This window comes from Pongo pygmaeus, chromosome 9 (assembly GCF_028885625.2).
Source record: "Pongo pygmaeus isolate AG05252 chromosome 9, NHGRI_mPonPyg2-v2.0_pri, whole genome shotgun sequence".
Taxonomy (NCBI): Eukaryota; Metazoa; Chordata; class Mammalia; order Primates; family Hominidae; genus Pongo; species Pongo pygmaeus.
Genome location: NC_072382.2, coordinates 23,441,646 through 23,460,389, shown reverse-complemented (window position 1 = coordinate 23,460,389; position 18,744 = coordinate 23,441,646). Strand labels below are relative to the sequence as shown.

General features: G+C 36.2%; 1 protein-coding gene across 1 annotated transcript in view; it reads left to right on the top strand.

The window, feature by feature from the left end:
• The window catches only part of HSD17B12 (hydroxysteroid 17-beta dehydrogenase 12), a 172,906-nt gene that overhangs the window by 70,319 nt on the left and 83,843 nt on the right, over positions 1-18,744 (top strand). Inside the window, exons 2-3 of the mRNA XM_054437443.2 lie at positions 785-831; positions 3,875-3,950. Of these exons, the coding sequence (XP_054293418.1) occupies positions 785-831; positions 3,875-3,950 (123 nt within the window). The remainder of the gene's footprint in view (positions 1-784; positions 832-3,874; positions 3,951-18,744) is intronic.

The window sequence follows — 18,744 nt, the reverse complement described above, 5'->3', positions numbered from 1 at the left end:
AACTTCCACCCTGAAAAGATACAGAATATTTCCTGTATCCCGGAAGATTCCTGTATTGCCCTTCCCCGTTATCTACTCCACTATCCAGAGATAACCAGTATTCGGACTTCTGTCACCGTAGATTAGTTTTACCTTTTCTTAAACTTACATTTTTATGTCAGGCTTTTGTAATGTCTTAGAGATTCATTCATGTTTTGCATGTATTGGTAGTTCTTTTTTTATTGCTGTTTAGTATTGCTTCTTTTGTTTTCTTTTTTATTGCTGTTTAGTATTCCATTGTCTGTCTATATCTCAATTTACTTATTCTTCTGTCAATTAATATTTAGTTTTATTTACTAAATAAATAATATATTAATAATATATTATTAATATTTAGTTATATTTACCTACTATGCATCAACTAAGCTACCATGAACATTCTTTGGGGTAGACGTTAATGCATTTCTGTCTCTTGAGAATTGGTGGGTTAAGGTAGGCATATTTTTAGTTCTGAACGTATTGGCAAATAGTATTTTCCAAAATAATTGTACCAATTTACAGTGCCACCAGCAATGTGTGAGAGTCTAGTTGCTCCACATTCTTTTTAACACTTGGTTTTGAAGTCTTTTTAAAATTTTAGCTATTGTGGTGTGTATTCAGCCTTAGATTTGAACCACTGGTATTGTTCTGTCTTTTACATCAAAGTATCACACTGGTCCTCTTGTATGTAATTGGTGGGTCCTAACTATGACCAATTCCTCATTGTAATTCTTAGACTAAACTATTGCTTTTTTCCCTTTCCCAGTTGTGACAGGTAGTACTGATGGAATTGGAAAATCATACGCAGAAGAGGTAGGTGATTTTCAAGATCTTTCCTTTCAATATAAAAAATAAGAATAAATATGGGATGATTTCTTATAGTAGTTTTGATTTTTGAAGTAAAAAATACAAATATAATGTTGCATGGTACAATAGATGCTTTTGTTTCTACCTTGTTGGAAATACCATATTTGCTTAAATAGACACAATTTTTTGAAACAAATTTCATGTAAAATAAGCATGAAACTTTCTGGTTGTACTGAGTAGTTGGAACTGGGAACAATTTAGTGTAATTTTATTTTATATCATGTAAGTGTGTACAGTCTTCAGATTTGAAAGTCAATTATTTTGAACTATTTTCCAAAAAATGAAAATATTATAGGTGGTTACATCATTTTCACAAGAAGGACTGTGATTAACAGAAAGGTATTGATAGACACAGGCAAAGGGTTCAGATTCTCTGCAATGAAATTAAAGAACAGGAGAGCATCATAGTTTGAAGATCATTGGACAAAGCAGGAGCCGGGGCAGTATTCTTTAGGCAAGTTTCCCTTGAGAAGGCACCTACAGCCTATGATGAAGTGATCTGGAACAGTGGGGTGATTCTGATAAAGATCCCAGCAGATTCACTGGATCTTCCATTTATCATTCTCAAAAGGTCTTTTTGTTAATTTTAATTTTTCCAGATTTTTATTTGGAAGAATATCAAAACTACAGAAAAACTGCAAGAATATAACAAACACCTGTATACTCTTCATCTGGATTCACTAATTGTTAATATTTGGCACATTTAATTTACTTTATTATTATTAATTATTTTGCTGGACCATTTGTAAGTTAGTTACAGACATAACAGTTCACGCCTAAATATTTCAGGATGAATCTTCTAAGAACTAAAACATTCACCCTTATAGCCTCAATACATTGGTCACAATAGGAAGTTTAACGTGACACAATACTGTTGCATAACATACAGCCCTTATGCAGGTTTCTGGTTGCCCCAATACATCCTTTTAAGCTCTTTTTTTATTGTTGTTGTTCCAAGATCCAGGTAAGGATTACGCATTGCATTTGGTGTCATGTCTCTTAGACTCCATTAATCTAAAAGAGTAAGTTAGCCTTATTTTTCTTTTATAAGAATGCCATTTTTGAAAAATCCAGTTTAGTTGTTTTGCAGACAAACTTGGATTTGTCTCATTGTTTTCTCATTAGATTCAGGAAAAACATTTTTTCATTGGGAAGGCTACAGAGGTTTATCCTTCTGAGTTCATGTTATTAGGAGGCACAGGAAGTCTCATTTGTCCCATTATTGATTATAAACATAATTAATAAGGAATATGTGGAATGACATTTTGAGGCTGTATAAATATATTATTTCCCAAGAATCTTTTATCCAGTGGTGTTAGGATTCATTGATAGTTTTTGCCTAGATTGGTTATTACCATGGTGGTTAAAAAATGGTGATTTTTGGCCAGGTGCAGTGGCTCACACCTTTAATCCCAGCACTTTGGGAGGCCGAGGTGGGTGGATCACCTGAGGTCAGGAGTTCAAGACCAGCCTGGCCAACATGGTGAAACCCTATCTCTACTAAAAATACAAAAATTAGCTAGATGTGGTGATGGGTGCTTGTAATCCCAGCTACTCAGGAGGCTGAGGCAGGAGAATTGCTTGAACCCAGGAGGTGGAGGTTGCAGTGAGCCGAGATCACACCGTGGCACTCCAGCCTGGGTGACAGAGCGAGACTCCGTCTCAAAAAAAAAAAAAAGTGATTTGTTTCTAATGCTATATCTCCTACATTTATTAAGGTGGTGTTTTTCTATAAAAGCTTTTCCTTATTCCTCTTGCCCTATTAATTTTTTAAAAGAAAGTATCAGTATGGGCTAATGATTTTTTTTTAGTGGTGTTATAGCAGATTAATTTTGCAAATCATCACCAACCTTTTTATTTTTATAAAAAATGTTCTTCCATAGCTTCATCTGCAATATCACTCACTACTTAATAAACCCTGACTTTAGGATTTAAGACTGGAATATTAGTTTGCTAAATCACTTTTAGTTCATAGCACCTAATTTATTGCTCATTTATATTCTGTCTAGAATATTTCACTAAATAGTTTTGTGCAGATTAGTGCTTTTTTTCCTCTACTACTATATTTATTTGTCCTGGGATAGTAACCACATTTGTGTAAATCTTTTTCATTATGTACAACACTTACACATGCTGGGTATGTACACAGAAGGTTTTCCTTAGGAAATTCTTTATTAATTTATTCAGTTAACTTGTTTAGTTTGCCATGGTCCGTAAAGTATAATGCTCAACTTAAAATTTTAAAAATAATTATGTTTTTAGGAATTTTTAAAATTTTAATAGTAGTTTCCTTTGCCAGTCCTCTGATGTTTGTTTTATATATCCATCCTGCAGCAAATACTTTTTTTTTTGAGACGGAGTCTCGCTCTGTTGCCCAGGCTGGAGTGTAGTGGTGGGTGTAATCACGGCTCACTGCAGTCTAGACTTCCTGGGCTCAGGTGATCCTCCCACCTCAGCCTCCTGAGTAGCTGGAACTACAGGCATGTGCCATCACACCCAGATAATTTAAAAAAAAAAATTTTTTTTTTAAATTTTTTGTAGAGATGGGATTTTACTATGTTGTCCAGGATGGTTTTGGACTCCTGGGCTTAAGCAATTCTCCCACTTCAGCCTCCTGAAATGCTGGGCTTACAGGCGTGAACCACTGCGCTTGGCACAAAAACTTTTTTAAAGCTAATTTTTAAATTATAGAAGTAGTAGACACTTAACGGTTTAAAAAACCCAAATAGTATAGATGATATAAAATGAAAAAGTAAAAGTCTCCCTCCTTCTAAAATCCTTTCACATTTAAATACTAGCTTGGCTTAGAAAGATAACTTTTTGGGGAATTTCTTTGGTAAAATCTCTATTTTGGATTGTGTCTTCATTACACTTGGGTTTATATTTTGAACTATTATCTGGACAGGTTTTCTTAAAATGGTGGTTATAGCTCATTAATGTTTTTCAGTGACATGCACAGGTGTGATTCAAATCTCCTTTACTGTTTCAGTTAGCAAAGCATGGAATGAAGGTTGTCCTTATCAGCAGATCACAGGATAAACTTGACCAGGTTTCCAGTGAAATAAGTAAGTTCTCCCATCAAACAAAAGGAATACATAGCTAATTAATGTTTTCAAGCAGTTATCCGGTACTGACATAGTTATTTCTAGTTCAGGAAACTTCTTTTTCGAGGAGAGATATCATGAAAGAGCATGAAAAAGCACAGGATGCTTTAAAAATGGATCATCAATTTTAGGCTGGGCGTGGTGGCTCATGCCTGTAATCCCAGCACTTTGGGAGGCCGAGGCGGGTGGATTACCTGAGGTCAGGAGTTTGAGACTGGCCTGACCAACATGGTGAAACCCTGTCTCTACTAAAAATTAAAAAAAAAATTAGCCAGGTGTGGTGGCGGGCACCTGTAATCCCAGCTACTTGGGAGGCTGAGGCAGGAGAATCTCTTGAACCTGGGTGATGGAAGTTGCAGTGAGCCAAGATAGTGCCACTGCACTCCAGCCTGGGTGACAGAGTGAGACTCCATCTCAGAAAACAAACAAAAAAAGTTTTTTAAAAATTGTTTTAGGGTGATTGTAATTTGCTTAAAATGTCTTTTACTAATTTATTTTTGTCTTGTCAGTAGTCAGATCATCTGATTATTTTATCATATTCTGCTGAAACGTCTAAATTTGTTTGCTGTTACTTCATTTCAGTATTCCTGAATGTTTTTTACTCTTTTTATCTCAGTGTTTCTAAATGTATAACACATATGTTTTAGGAAAAATAGAAAAGATAGCAATACCCATGTGACAGGGAAAATCTTTTGAACTTTCTTCTTAGGCAATTATGCTTGAGACGTGAATTACAATATGGCAAAGACTCTTAACTAACTTCTACTTAATCAACCAGATAGATAAACCAATGCTGTTCATTTGTTTGGCAAAACATACTAACTGATGTCCCCAGTTTGCTGACCATTTGTGGCCAGGAAGCTTCTTTGTATAATGCTTATATACTTTTATCCTCACAAATCAAATTGTTTACTTATTAAGAGTCAATTGTGTTTGTTTCCAAACTTATGTTGGGTATATTTTTTATTAAATATTCTGTAAAATGATGAACTATTAGTGTAAAAGCTAGAGTTAGTTCTATAAAAACTAAGTTGAATGCTCTAAAAAAAGTGAGTAAAATTACTTCTTTGAAAAATTGGCCATCAAATTAGTGTTGAACAAAGACAAATGTAAAATATTGGAAGAACTTATAAAAAAGAAATCTGCTCTCCTGATTGTTTCATATGTGTTGAAGTTTGTGCTGTACTTTACTAGAACTGAAATTGTAATCATAAATGATAGAATATGGGTGTGATGCATGCAAGAAAGACTGGAATTCAAGTCTGCAGATCCAATCTCAAAGACAAGGTCTTGGCCCTACACAGAGGATTGGTGAATGAATTACATTTATACATGGTTTAAGTGAAAATAAAATGATTGCCATGTGTATTTATCTCTATGAGTCCTTGTTTTAACTAACTTCTCAGCTAACAGATTGTCCAAATTCTTTCAATGAGAATTGACGAGAGAGGATTTCTTCTATATTTTGTTACTAACATTACCACCTACTGCTAACATTTATATAGTGCTTTATTATTTATTCATTCTCTCACATGTATTTTATTCTTCCAACATACTTATGAGGTAATATTTTGTTACTATTTCTTTCCAGACCATAGCTGGTCCTATTGGACAGATAGCTTCACTTCATCTTTAGATAAAAAACAGAGTGTATTAGTCTGCTTTTCATGCTGCCGATGAAGACATACCTGAGACTGGGTAATTTGTAAAGAAAAAGAGGTTTAATAGATACACATGGCTGAGGAGGCCTCACAATCATGGCGGAAGGTGAAAGGCATGTCTTACATGGTGGCAGGCAAGAGAGAGAATGAGAACCAAGCGAAAGGGGTTTCCCCTATAAAACCATCAGATCTCATGAGACTTATTCACTACCGTGAGAACAGTCTGGGGGGAACCGCCCCCATGGTTCAATTGTCTCTTACCAGATCCCTCCCATAACATGTGGGAATTATGGGAGATGCAATCAAAGATGAGATTTGGATGGGGACACAGCCAAACCATTCACAGCACCTTATTGGAGATTCCCAATATTAAATATGTTACATCTTTTTTTTTTTTTTTAATTATTTTAACCTTGCTGAGAGTACAGATCTTTACAAAGCTGAGCATGTGGTATATAGATATACAATGTATCTTTGGCATTTGAAGCTGTTAACAGTCAAGATTTCAGCTATATAAATGCAACCCCAAAGGGCCAAGATATACAGTATTTTACAGTTTTGCTGAGGTCTGAATCTGAATTAAGCCATGACACTAATGAGCCTGAGGTAGTTACTGAGATAGCAGGTGAATTTAACATACTGCCTGGATCTTAGCACTGTTTCATTCTTAGCTTCTTGTAGTCTTGTATATAATAACTCTTAAAGTGATTTAAAAAATGTTGTGTTTGTGGGTGTGTCTAGAAATTGCCTCTCAATGAATGCATCTACTAGTTGCTAGAAATAAAGGTTCATAGGCAAAAAGTAGATGCTTTTGACTAAATGGAATGTTGCATTTTGAAATGCTGTGATATGAATGAATCTACCATCTACTCGATACAGAAACAAGAAAAGCTACCTCATGACACTTTCAGCAAGTACTGCAGCCTGTACAAAAATTGCTCAGTGACTCAGAAGATATGCTTTAATGATATTTGAGAATTTGGTTAACTCATGATATGAGGTGGCACATGACTGTTGGCAGAAATGTGATTCTGGAGAAAGACAGGATTCTGTTCAAACATTTTCATGAAGGAACAGATGGTAAAGACACTAAATTGACCTTTATTAAAAGGCATGGGTTTTTATCCTTGTTAACATTTTTGAAAAATGTTTTTCTGGGCATAATATGAATTTAATAGGAGAGGTGATATCAGCAGACTATGTCTTCTGTTCTAAGCTGAAAAAATACACAGAGGAGATTTATAAGTTAAGACAGATTTTTAACTGTGATGTAAATCACCTCTTTGGGAGGATAATGTTTGCATGAACATATTTATTCCAGGAGAAAGAAGGACCAGTATTTAATATTGTCAAAGACAGACTAACTCTGCATTTCTTTGGTTATACCTTTAACACATCTTTATTGAATGCCTGTGTACCAGGTACCGTGCTAGGCAGTGAAGATACCATGGTGAACAAGGTGACATGCAGTCCCTGTTCTCAAAGAACTTAAGTGCAGGAGACAGTAAAAACAAATAGGTAAAAAACAAACAAATAAACCAAACCAAAAAAAGCACACACAAAAAACAGACAAATAAGTAATTGCAGCCTATATTGAATGCCACAAAGGAAACAAAGGGCTAGAGAGATAACAATAGAGAAGTTCTTACTTTGTTGCAGCATGGTGAGTTTTGCGATTGGCAAGGTGATAAAAGGGCTAGAATAATGGCCTCTTGCCCATATAACAGCACTCCAGTAATGAAATTGTAGCCTTACTGAAAGACCTATCCTCTGGGCCCATTTGGGGGTATAATGGTGGAGGGATTCTGTATGTGCAAGTTGCATAGGATATATGCACTAATGTTTGTATTTTCTTAAGCCTTGTTATGCAAGGGAATTTATGGCCTCCCAGTCTCATTAAACTGTAGCCTGTTATGGAGTCCAAGTTCAAAGTTTCAGTCAGCCAACCAAGTCAACCAACTATATGAGCTAAACATTAAATCATAAATCTCTGGTAAGTGAGTCATAAAAATATTTGGCCCAATCTGGTGTTATATTTTTTTCTGTTGTGGGTGTCAGTGAGGGATATTTGAGTGAAGTCTTGAGGAGAAGAGGAATTCTTTTGCTAGGAAACTGCCCTAACTGTTATGGTGGGGTTATTAGAGGATCTTCAAGCCAGAGAACACCAGTCTTGGCACACACAGGCAGAAGAACAGACTAGTACTATTTCCACTGGAAAGGGAGGTTCAGAGTAGCTTGGGAGTCCAAGATTCTCAGTTTCAGTTGAGTCTGACCAAATATCCCCATCCCAAATCTCAGGGTCACACTTTTTCTCATTCAGTGCTTTCAAATGAGACTAGGTGTCTGTGGAATTCAACTTAAGTTGTAATTCTGCAACTGGCACATTTAAATCTGATGTTAGCAAGGTGAACTCCATGGGTATAAAACATAAAACTTTTTACTGGGGCTACCATGGAAGTTCTCTGGTTCTCTCATGGTAAATGTGAGCTGACAGTTTAGTGATCTGAACTTGCCGTTTTTATTCTATAAGTGCTCCAGTATATTCAGAAGAAGCTACATCTTAGCACGGTCTTTGTACTCATCATTTCTGCCAAACTCAAATGTAGCCACCATTTGGTCCCTCAAGGCACTTCTCCAATGCGTACTTCATTACAATTAACAGCCAGGGTTAATTTGATGAACTGTCATACCACTTATTGCATAATGGATTGCTAGTGTCCCATTTCCCATTGGGAAGGGGCTTAACACTATGTCTAAGCCCAAGGACACAATCAAACCAGTGCAAAAGTCCTTTGAAGTTTGTCTTGTGATCCTACTCCTGAAACTAATTCCTGTATCAGGCAGAGCCCAGTCAGGAAACAGAAGCCACACAATTTAGTTTAACTAGGATAACTTGTCTCTTCTAGTCCAACATTTAAACTCACTCCAATGGGTTAAACTCATCGTTCTTACTTCCCTGTGTGGCTGAAAGACAAAAAGAGGAAATGGGGGATTGATGAGGAAATTACTTGACAAGTGAAAAAAATCAAGGACTTTTTTTTTGGCTGCTCTCACCTTCGAAATCTGTCATCATATAAACTTGGGCAGTTTATATCAAGAAGTAATTCCTTATGAATGTGGAGGGTAGCCTACTTATCAGTGTCAAAGTTTTTAAGAAAAATTTTGAATGGATTATATGTAGTTAGTAGGACACTAGATGTTTCACCAACAATGGATAAGTGCTTTGTCAGGATTGACTGCTTTGATGAAATTACAGTTCTTTGTAAGGATACCTGTTACCCTTTTAATTAAGACAAGCTGAAAGCCATCACACATGTAATAAGCTTATTATATTATCATTCTTAGCCAGGATTATTCATATATTAAATATTTTTGCCAATTTTGATTCATCAAAGAAAAAAACTAGAAATTTTTTTAACACTGAGCTGAGTTTTTATTTGCAATAAAGCATAATAAAAAGGAGACTAGCTTTCAGAACAACCTGTTGGTTCACAGATTGTAGAGATGGTGATATTTATAATTCATATTATTATTTTACAGTCCTTTCTTCCTTCTCTTTTCGTTTCTTTTCTTTTTTTCTTTTTTGAGACAGAGTCTTACTTTGTCACGCAGGCTGGAATGCAGTGGCCCAAATATGGCTCACTGTGGCCTCAACTTCCCAGGCTCGAGCAGTTCTCCCACTTCAGCCTCCCAAGTAGCTGGGACTACAGGCTTGTACCACCACACTTGGCTGATTTTTTTTTTTTTTTTTAATTGAGACAAGATCTCACTCTGTCATTCAGCCTGGAGTTCAATGGCGCGATCTTGGCTCACTGCAACCTACGCCTCCCAGGTTCAAGCAATTCTCGTGCCTCAGCCTCCTGAGTAACTGGGAATAAGAGGCATGTGCCACCATGCCTGGCTAATTTTTGTATTTGTAGTAGAGATGGAGGTTTCACCATATTGGCTAGGCTGGTCTTGAACTCCTGGCTTCATATGATCCACCCACCTCGGCCTGCCAAAGTGCTGGGATTACAGGCCTGAGTCACTACTCCCGGCCTAATTTTTTTGTTTGTTTGTTTTTTCTTGTATTTTTCGCAGAAACAGGGTTTTGCCATGTTACCCAGGCTGGTCTCCAGCTCCTGAGCTCAAGCGATCCTCCCACCTTGGCCCCCCGAAGTGTTGGGCTTATACATGTAAGCCACTGCGCCCGGCCCACGGTCAGTATTTCTGATTGGATGCAGTTTAATAAACTTTGATTTTTAAAACTGCCTATTTCTTTCTTGGATTTAAAAAAATCAAACTATGAGATTTCTCTTTTTTGTAACTTATCTCAGGGTGTAAAGCTTTTGGATGGTCCTGTAACTCCATGGCTTTATCTCTTGAAATGCAATGCTTTTTTAGAAATGTAAATCTTACTGGTCTATAGTGAACAGAAGAGTAGGATAAGGTAAGAAATGTCCATTTCACTTTTTCAGGCCTTACTTGGTATCAAATTTGTATAGTTAAGATATGAATTTGACCAAATAAGTTTGTTCCACAATTTTCTGATGCAGTAATAGTATCATTAATACAATGCCTTGTTATATTTAGCTTGTTTCATTTTCATAACAGGAGGCATTAGTAAACACCTATAGACCTTTTTGTTTTATGTCTAATAAAACTAAAACCACATGATGTTAGGATTAGAGAGTTAATCTCATATAGCCCCATGAGTCATATTTTTAAAACTGCTTCTTTAATGCTGGAAATATCTTTGTTGCTCATAGAGTTTATATGTTATAGGGCCAGGAATAGAACCCGTCCATTTTGCCTCTACTGGTTTTGCCCGTAGTACCTGTAACTGTAGAGATATTCTACAATTTTGTCAATGTTCCTGGCCTTCCAGAAAGTGACGTTCTGTACTGCCTGTAAGACAGACTCCACAAGGCAGTGAGCTAGTCCCAGGATAGTTTCCTGAAAGGTCTTTGAAGCATTGTTTCCACATATGAGAATCCTTGTTCCTTACTAGTGGGCTTGTCATGCTTAATTAAATGAAATTTACCATTAAATGAAACATTTCTGGCTTGGTCATGGTTACAAAATTGTTTTATCTAATTATATCCTAATAGGGAGAAGGATAGATTCTTACTGAGACAATGCAAATAATTACATTGTCATGTAAAATAAAAGAACTCAATAAAGGCATGTTGTAGAATATTTGGCCATTGCTTTGATCAGTTTTACAGACAAGGCCAATCAATATGTGTTGTATTTTCTATATAATTAACATCTTTAAATTTATCTAATGATTTACCAGTTTATATTCCAGCTACTGTTGCAGCGTAACAAACCACCCCAGACTTATTGTGGTAAAGGAACAACCATTTTAGATGCTCACAAGTTTTTCTGGTCAGGAATTTTGTCAGGACTCGGACAATCCTTTTGCTCCTCATGGCATTACTGAGGTCACTCAGTGATATTTTGCTGACGGATGGTCTGGTCTGGAAGATCTAAGATGGCTTCTCTTACAGGTCTAGTGACTTGACAGGCGATGGCCAGAGGCTGGACTTAGCTGGGACTGTTGACTAAAACACCTACATGTAGCCTGTCTAGCATAGCCATCTCAGGGTAACTGGACTTCTCACATGGTAACTATATTCCCCGAGAGTGAACATTCCAAGAGAACCAGGCAGAGGCTTATGTCTTTGTTGCCTGGTCTCAGAATTCATGTAGCATTATTACTGCCATACTCTGTTGGTCAAAGCAGTCATGAATCTGCCCAGATTTAAGGGGAGAGGAATAGATTTGATAAGGGAGTGGCATGGTAACTTTGGCAAAGAACATATGGGATAGAAGATATTGTTGGAAAATACGATCTGGATTTGGAAAATACAATCTGCCAGTTTATAAGCTATATTAAAGTTTCCCAGGGAATAGTTTTCCTGAATTCTGTGGGATCAGTAGGAAAAACATAGAATTCCAAGAGCGGTCATTGCAATTTGCCCAAGTATGGCTAACTACCATGAGGGTTAGTGAAAAATTAAGAAGAAAAAAAAGACGTTTTCTCAAAATATTAAGTTTTTTCTGGTTCTATTTAGTCTTGCAAAATTAATTTCTGTTCCATTGGTCAGCAGCATGCTTTTACAAAATGTTTAATTTTGGAATATAGAGTCCTATAAATACTAACTCAATTTCCTGGTACAATTTGTCAGATTGTCTGCTTTTGTGGCAATGTTGGGTTACACTGAGCAGGAAGCCTGACCCATGAGTTGATTCTCTGCAGCATCAGTAATAGCCAAGAGTCCAGATACAGCCCTTACTGAGGCTAATTAGTCTTTTGATGATCTTCCTAAAGACTCTATTTTCTGACATTCAGTTTATGGCCGGGGCCCTTAGACAAGCTTGAAGGAAATGTAGCAACCACCTGTTAATAAGACTGATGGTTAATTTATTATAATAATTACCAGTGTCAGAATGGAATCCCCTAGTGGGATATAATATGGAACTTATTAATATGATTTAGTCAGTGATTATCCTGAGGGTATGAGCCTTATCATGGACATTAAAGGAATTGATACCTCCAGAGAATTTCATAATATGTGTTTTTAAATTGCCAACTATTAAGAGTATTTTGTACTTGTTGATAACATAATCTTAGCAATTTGTTCATAGTTGTGCCAGTCTTTGCATAGAATCATGAATATGTTTCTATTCATCCTGAAAAGTAGTACATGTTGAGCCATATTTATTATTAGTTACACCTTGCCTACACATGATTGATCAGGGTGTTGAGCTTCTCTTATTGATTTAATAGTTCTTCCCATATCATGGGCTTGATAAACAAAGCAGGTCTCATAAGAGAGCTGAACGAATTAAAGATGTGGAGAATATGCTATGTATCTAGTTACACCTAATGTCCTCCTTGCTCAATAGTGCTACATAGCGGTTAATCAAGAAGCACTGAAGATAGTTTGGGTTTAAAGTATGTCTTAACAATTTTATTTTTCTTCATCTGAGGCCCACATTTGTGAAGAAACTAGTCATTATAGTGAAATATAAGCATAAGTCTTAGGTACCCAAGACAAGAAATGATTATAGTCTTAATTTGGCATGACAGCAATTAAAGCACAGCTACAAGAAATAATAGTTATTAGCAAATCTAGCATATACAGAAACAAGAAACTTTTGTTTGAAAATCATTCAACAACATGACAAAAGTCAACACAAAAGCTCAAAAAGTTAACAGGCTCTTAGGAAGTGAGAGTATTCTAAGGATAAGGAACCATTGCTAGCCGGGCTGGATACTGAGGCACACAGTAAGTTTGATAGCTTTATCATTAAGAGAAGACTATATTCTCAAAGATCAATTTTCTTCTCAACAACTGGTTCCAAACCGTTTAATTCATAAGCTTTCTTTGTTGATTTCAATATATTTTATAACCTTATATATACATATATATAATATATATATTTAGATGACAAGTTAATATTTTCAGCTAGCTTAAAATATGTTTTTACATTCTGTGATTATTCTTCAAGTTGTTGCGCATACCACACTGAGTTCTCCATCCTAACTGGAGTTTTCTGTATGAATTTTAATCTTTAGAAATTGTCCAGGGTAACCAAAGATTCTCTTTATTTCACTTGCTGTGATATTTGTGTAGTATTTCAAGGTCAGTTAAGAATTATAGATATTATATTTAAGTTGACATTGCAGAGCAAAATGATCATTGTTGATACCACGTTTGTCCAAGAGGTGGCATTTGAAAGTTTTCAACAGATGGCATGAAGAGTTACTTAGTTTAAATGATTTGGGGAATGTCTGAAGTTCACAAGTGTCAAGCCTTGGCATTATATTTCATATTGTGATAATATCAGAAGATATATAGCTATTTTTAAAATTAAAGTTATCAAACCAGTTTTAATTTGGTTAAGGATTTACCTTAATTAGGAGTGTAATGTGAAACTTGGATTCTTATATAACTGCATTTATTTACCAATATTAGAAATGTTTCAAAATTTATGTTAGTTCATTTTAAAATAATGACTAGTTGTTACCCAAAGATCTGAATTTTAAAAACTATCACTGTTTGAGCTGGCCATTTCTGTGGGGAATGATTTTTCTGAGATTGCCAGCACATTTAAAGCCTCAGAAGTTTTGTCCTTATCTAATAATTTTTGAGTTTTTTTCTTCTTAGATTTAAATAAGCACTTATTAGTCTCTATAAGCTATCCAGAACAGGGGCTTTTCCAGATTTAAAAGAGAGAATTGATGGACAGTATTGTTCATGTCTTCTGCATCCTTATTGGTTTCCTTTCCACTTTCTCCATCAATTATTTTGAGAGGGGAAATGAAATCACCAACTATAATTATGGATTTGTCCTTTACAATTTTCCTGTTTATCTGTTATTAGGTGTATTAACATTTAGAGTTGTATGTCCTCTTGATGAATTCACTCTTTATCATTATGGAATGACCCTCTTTATTCTTAGTAATAATCTTTGCTCGAAATCTACTTTGACTGAAATTTACTTTGTCTAGCTTCTTTTGATTAGTGTTAGCATGGTATTTCTTTTTCCTTTAATCTATAAGTGCTTTATATTTTAAATGGGTTTCTTATAGACAGCATAGAGTTGATCTTGCTTTTTTATCTAAATTGATGGTTTCTGCCTTTTAATTGGGGTGCCCAGACCATCTACATTCAGTGTCATTATTGATTGAGCTAAAACCTACCAATTGCTTTTTGTTTGCTATTTATTCTGTCTGTTCTTTTTTCTCTTTTTCATTTTTTCTGTCTGCTTTTGGATTAATTGCATGCTTTTTATAATTCTAATTTTATTTCTATCCTTGGTTTGCTGACTGTATATCTTTTTTTTCTTTCTTTTAAAAGTCTTATATTTACATACATATTAACATTTCTGATGCTCTTCATTCTTTTATGTAAATGATTTCAATCAGGAATCTTTTATTTCCCTTTTCCCCTGTCTGAAGGACTTCCTTTAACATGTCTTGTAGTCTGGTCTGCTGATGATTAATTCTTGTTGTATATCTCAAAAAAAAACCACTTTACATTTGAGAGGTATTTTCTCTGGGTATAAAATTATTGATAGATGGTTTCTTTTTGTTTTCTGGTACTTAAACTACTTTGCTTCACTGTCTTCTGGCTTGCATTGTTTCTGATAAGAAGTCAGCTGTTATTCTTACCTTTTTATCATCATGTATAATGTGAGGTTTTTCTCTTTTCTGGTTACTTCTAAGATTTTTCTCTTTATCACTTAAGTTTTTTTTTTTAATTATTATTTTGCTTCTCGTTGTAGTTTCCCTACTTGGAGTTTGTTAAGCTTAAATTTAAGTGTTCATAGTTTTTGGATAGTTTCTTCTTCTCATACTCTTTTTCTGGGATTTTAGTTACATATAATTAAGTTGTCTTAACCCACTGATGCTGTCTTTAGTTTTTATTTAAGTTTCTTTTCTCTCTGTGTTTCATTTTTGGACAGTGTTTATTTATATGCCTTCACATTCACCAACGTTTTTTTCTGCAGTGTCTAATCTGCTGTTAATTCTGTTAGTGTATCTTTAATCCAGACATTGTCCTTTTTCTCTCTGTATAAAAATTTCTGCCAATTTTATATCTTCTTTGCCTTTTCTTTTCTTGAGATGGAGTCTCGCTCTTTTCCCAGGCCGGACTGCAGTGGCGCTATCTCGGCTCACTGCAAGCTCTGCCTCCCAGTTTCATGCCATTCTCCTGCCTCAGCCTCCCGAGTAGCTGGGACTACAGGCGCCTGCCACCGCACCCAGCTAATTTTTTGTATTTTTAGTAGAGACGGGGTTTCACCATGTTAGCCAAGATGGTCTCGATCTCCTGACCTTGTGATCCGCCCGCCTCGGCCTCCCAAAGTGCTGGGATTACAGGCGTGAGCCACCATGCCCGGCCTCGCCTTTTCTTAACATGCTCACTCTCTAGTTTCTTGAACATATAGAATATATCTATCATAATTATTTTAATGTGTTTAGTGTTTTGTCTATGAATTCCTCAATTAATAGACTGCTAATTAGTAGACAGACTTGACTTCTGGGCTCTATCTGAATTCCTCTTCTCCCATAATGGCCTAGAAAATCTCTCCAGACTATAAGCTAGGGTCAAAAGGCTCACCTCATATGTTTTCTTTCTCTTAGGGACTGCTGTCATGCATTCTCTATTGTCCAATGTCTGGAAACCATTGCTCCATATATTTTGTCCATTTTTGTTCAGGCTGGTCAAGTGATGTCCAGTTTTTTAGTTTAAGGCCAAGGAATAGATCTAGTCTCTCTTACACCGTCATGGCCAGAAGCAGAAGTCCCTCTCCCCTCCTTTGTTAACTGTCATAGATTTCCTGGTAAATATTACCGTCATTGCATGTGTCCATAAATGTTTGGTCTACATCACACTTTTAAAGAGAGATAAGGACACAATTCTTTTGTATTTGGTTGTACCAGGCCTAGCATGGTTTAATGGGTGTGGGCACTTAGTAAGTATTGTTTTGGTGACTGAAGAACTACTGTGAAACTTCCTCATATTCTTACTCTTGCACAGAAAGATATTTTGAAACTTAGCTTATGGTCCAATTTTGGCACACATGGTTTTTTAAGCCAATATGAGACCATGTTGTAAAACTGTCTAACTAAACATTTTCTCCAAGTGTAGCTTATTTCAACTTCATTACTGTTTGTTACCAGTCGTTTACTCTGATAGAGAAAAACATCTGTAATATGGGTGGATATTTTGTTAAAAATGTAGCATACCCACCAATTAGTTGGCCCAGCTAAATTAGCATGTGTTGGTCTGCATCTCCAATTAAGGCAGCTGCTTGAATGTTGCTGTTCTACAGCTGGCATTAGGGATGTGGGAGTGTACTCCACCGTGGCCAGACACTAGCTGTACCTCTCAATTAACATATTTGCCTATGTTTGTATGGTTTCTTTAAAACAGTAAGGGGTCTTTCCAATTGGGTTATTGATGGTTCAGTGACTTTTGTGTAAAAAAAAAAACACTTTTTTTGGTTGGAAAATGTGGGACCAAGGTGTTATTAAATGAGTACCATTTAAGTAGAGAATGTTTCTCCTCCCACTTTTAAAATTTGGTTGTTGTTCTAAGTGGATAATTGGAATTTGAGGTACAACCTTCAGCTATAAAAGAATTTGTAGAAAGGCAGATTCTTGGAAACATTTATAAAATTTAGTAGTTTTATATGGGGATTGCTTCCTTTCTTATCATGAAAAGAAAGTACTTTGAAACTTTTATTTAAAAGGTTCACTTTAACTTGATTCTTCCATCAAGTGAAGTTAAATATTTTCTTGTCAATTATCAGTTGTTTTGATCATCTTATTTTGCCATTATTTATTAAATGCATTTTTTTAACATGCTAATCTTTAAAATAACTACAAACCAATTAGGTAATTTAAATGACCTCGTGTTATGTCTAATACTAGAACCAAAGAGAAGAGGAATTAATTAACACCAATAGGAATTTTCACATATTTGAATTATTTCATTTCTTTGCTATTAAAAGCCAATAGAATTAATATTTAATGACACCAGGCCACTAATAATAGAAAAAATGATACGGAGTCAACTTTTAATGTGCTTTCATTCTGTTTAATGCTGTAGAGATGTACAAAATCTAAGACACCATCATTCTGCAATACCTGATGAAAGCATTAAGTCACAGATGTAAATATATTTAACTTTTGTGGAACACGTAATCATATTCAGGCGTGTTTGGAAAACATACTCCTCACATGATTTAAAAGGCATCTCTGTTTAGGAACTGCTGATGGATCAATACTCTCATTTTATAAATATGGAAACGAAGTCTGGGGAGAGACCAACTCACATCCAGTGAATAGCACGACTGAGTTCTAATCTTTGACTTCTTGTGCTGTGTTCTCCATGACTGCATGCTCTTAAGTGTACTTTAAGTATTGTAGGTGGGTAACTGAATAACTTTTGGAAGGTGCATCCTGAAAACATAATGTCAGAATTACATCACATCAACAGATAAAACACAAACTAAGTTAAATTTGCAGCATGACTATGTTTGAATGCAGTTGCCTATTGGAGTTATTGTATCATTTAATTGATATGTACAATAATTATTCCTTTTTAAGACATAGCCATGCCCTACGGTGTATTTATTTATTTAGAGACAGAGTCTCACTCTGTACCCCAGGCTAGAGCGCAGTAGCGCAATCTTGGCTCACTGCAGCCTCTGCCTCCTGGTGTCTCCAGAGTTGGTTCCTTCTGGTGGGTTCTTGGTCTCACTGACTTCAAGAATGAAGCCACAGACATTCCTCGTGAGTGTTATATAGCTCTTAAAGATGTTGTGTCCAGAGTTTGTTCCTTCAGATGTGTCCAGAGTTTCTTCCTTCTAGTGGGTTCATGGTCTTGCTGACTTCAAGACTGAAGCCACGGACCTCGTGGGGAGTGTTACAGCTCTTAAAGGTGGTAGGGACCCAAAGAGTGAGCAGCAGCAAGATTTACTGTGAAGAGTGAAAGAACAAACATTCCACAGCACAGAAGGAGACCCCAGTGGGTTGCCGCTGCTGGCTCTGGTGGCCAGCTTTTATTCCCTTATTTGGCCCTGCCCATGTCCTTCTGATTGGTCCATTTTACAGAGTGCTGATTGGTCCATTTTACAGAGTGCTGATTAGTCTATTTTTACAGGATGCTGATTGGTGCATTTACAATCCTCTAGCTAGACACAGACTGCTGACTGATATATTTACAATCCTCTAGCTAGACAGAAAAGTTCTCCAAGTCCCCACCAGCCTCAGAAGCTCAGCTGGCTTCACCTCTCACCAGGTTCAAGCAATTCTGGTGCCTCAGCCTCCCAAGAAGCTGGGATTACAGGGGCCTGCCACCACTCCTGGCTGATTTTTGTATTTTTGGGAGAGACAGGGTTTCACCATATTGGCCAGGCTGGCCTCGAACTCGTGACCTCAAGTGATCCGCCTGTCTCGGCCTCCCAATGTGCTGGGATTACAGGCGTGAGCCACTGCCTCACTGCCTTAAATATGCTGGCCCCTACTGTGTATTTAAGCATGGCTTTGAATCAGTACAATTAGTAACTAAAGAAAGCTAACTGTTTTTATA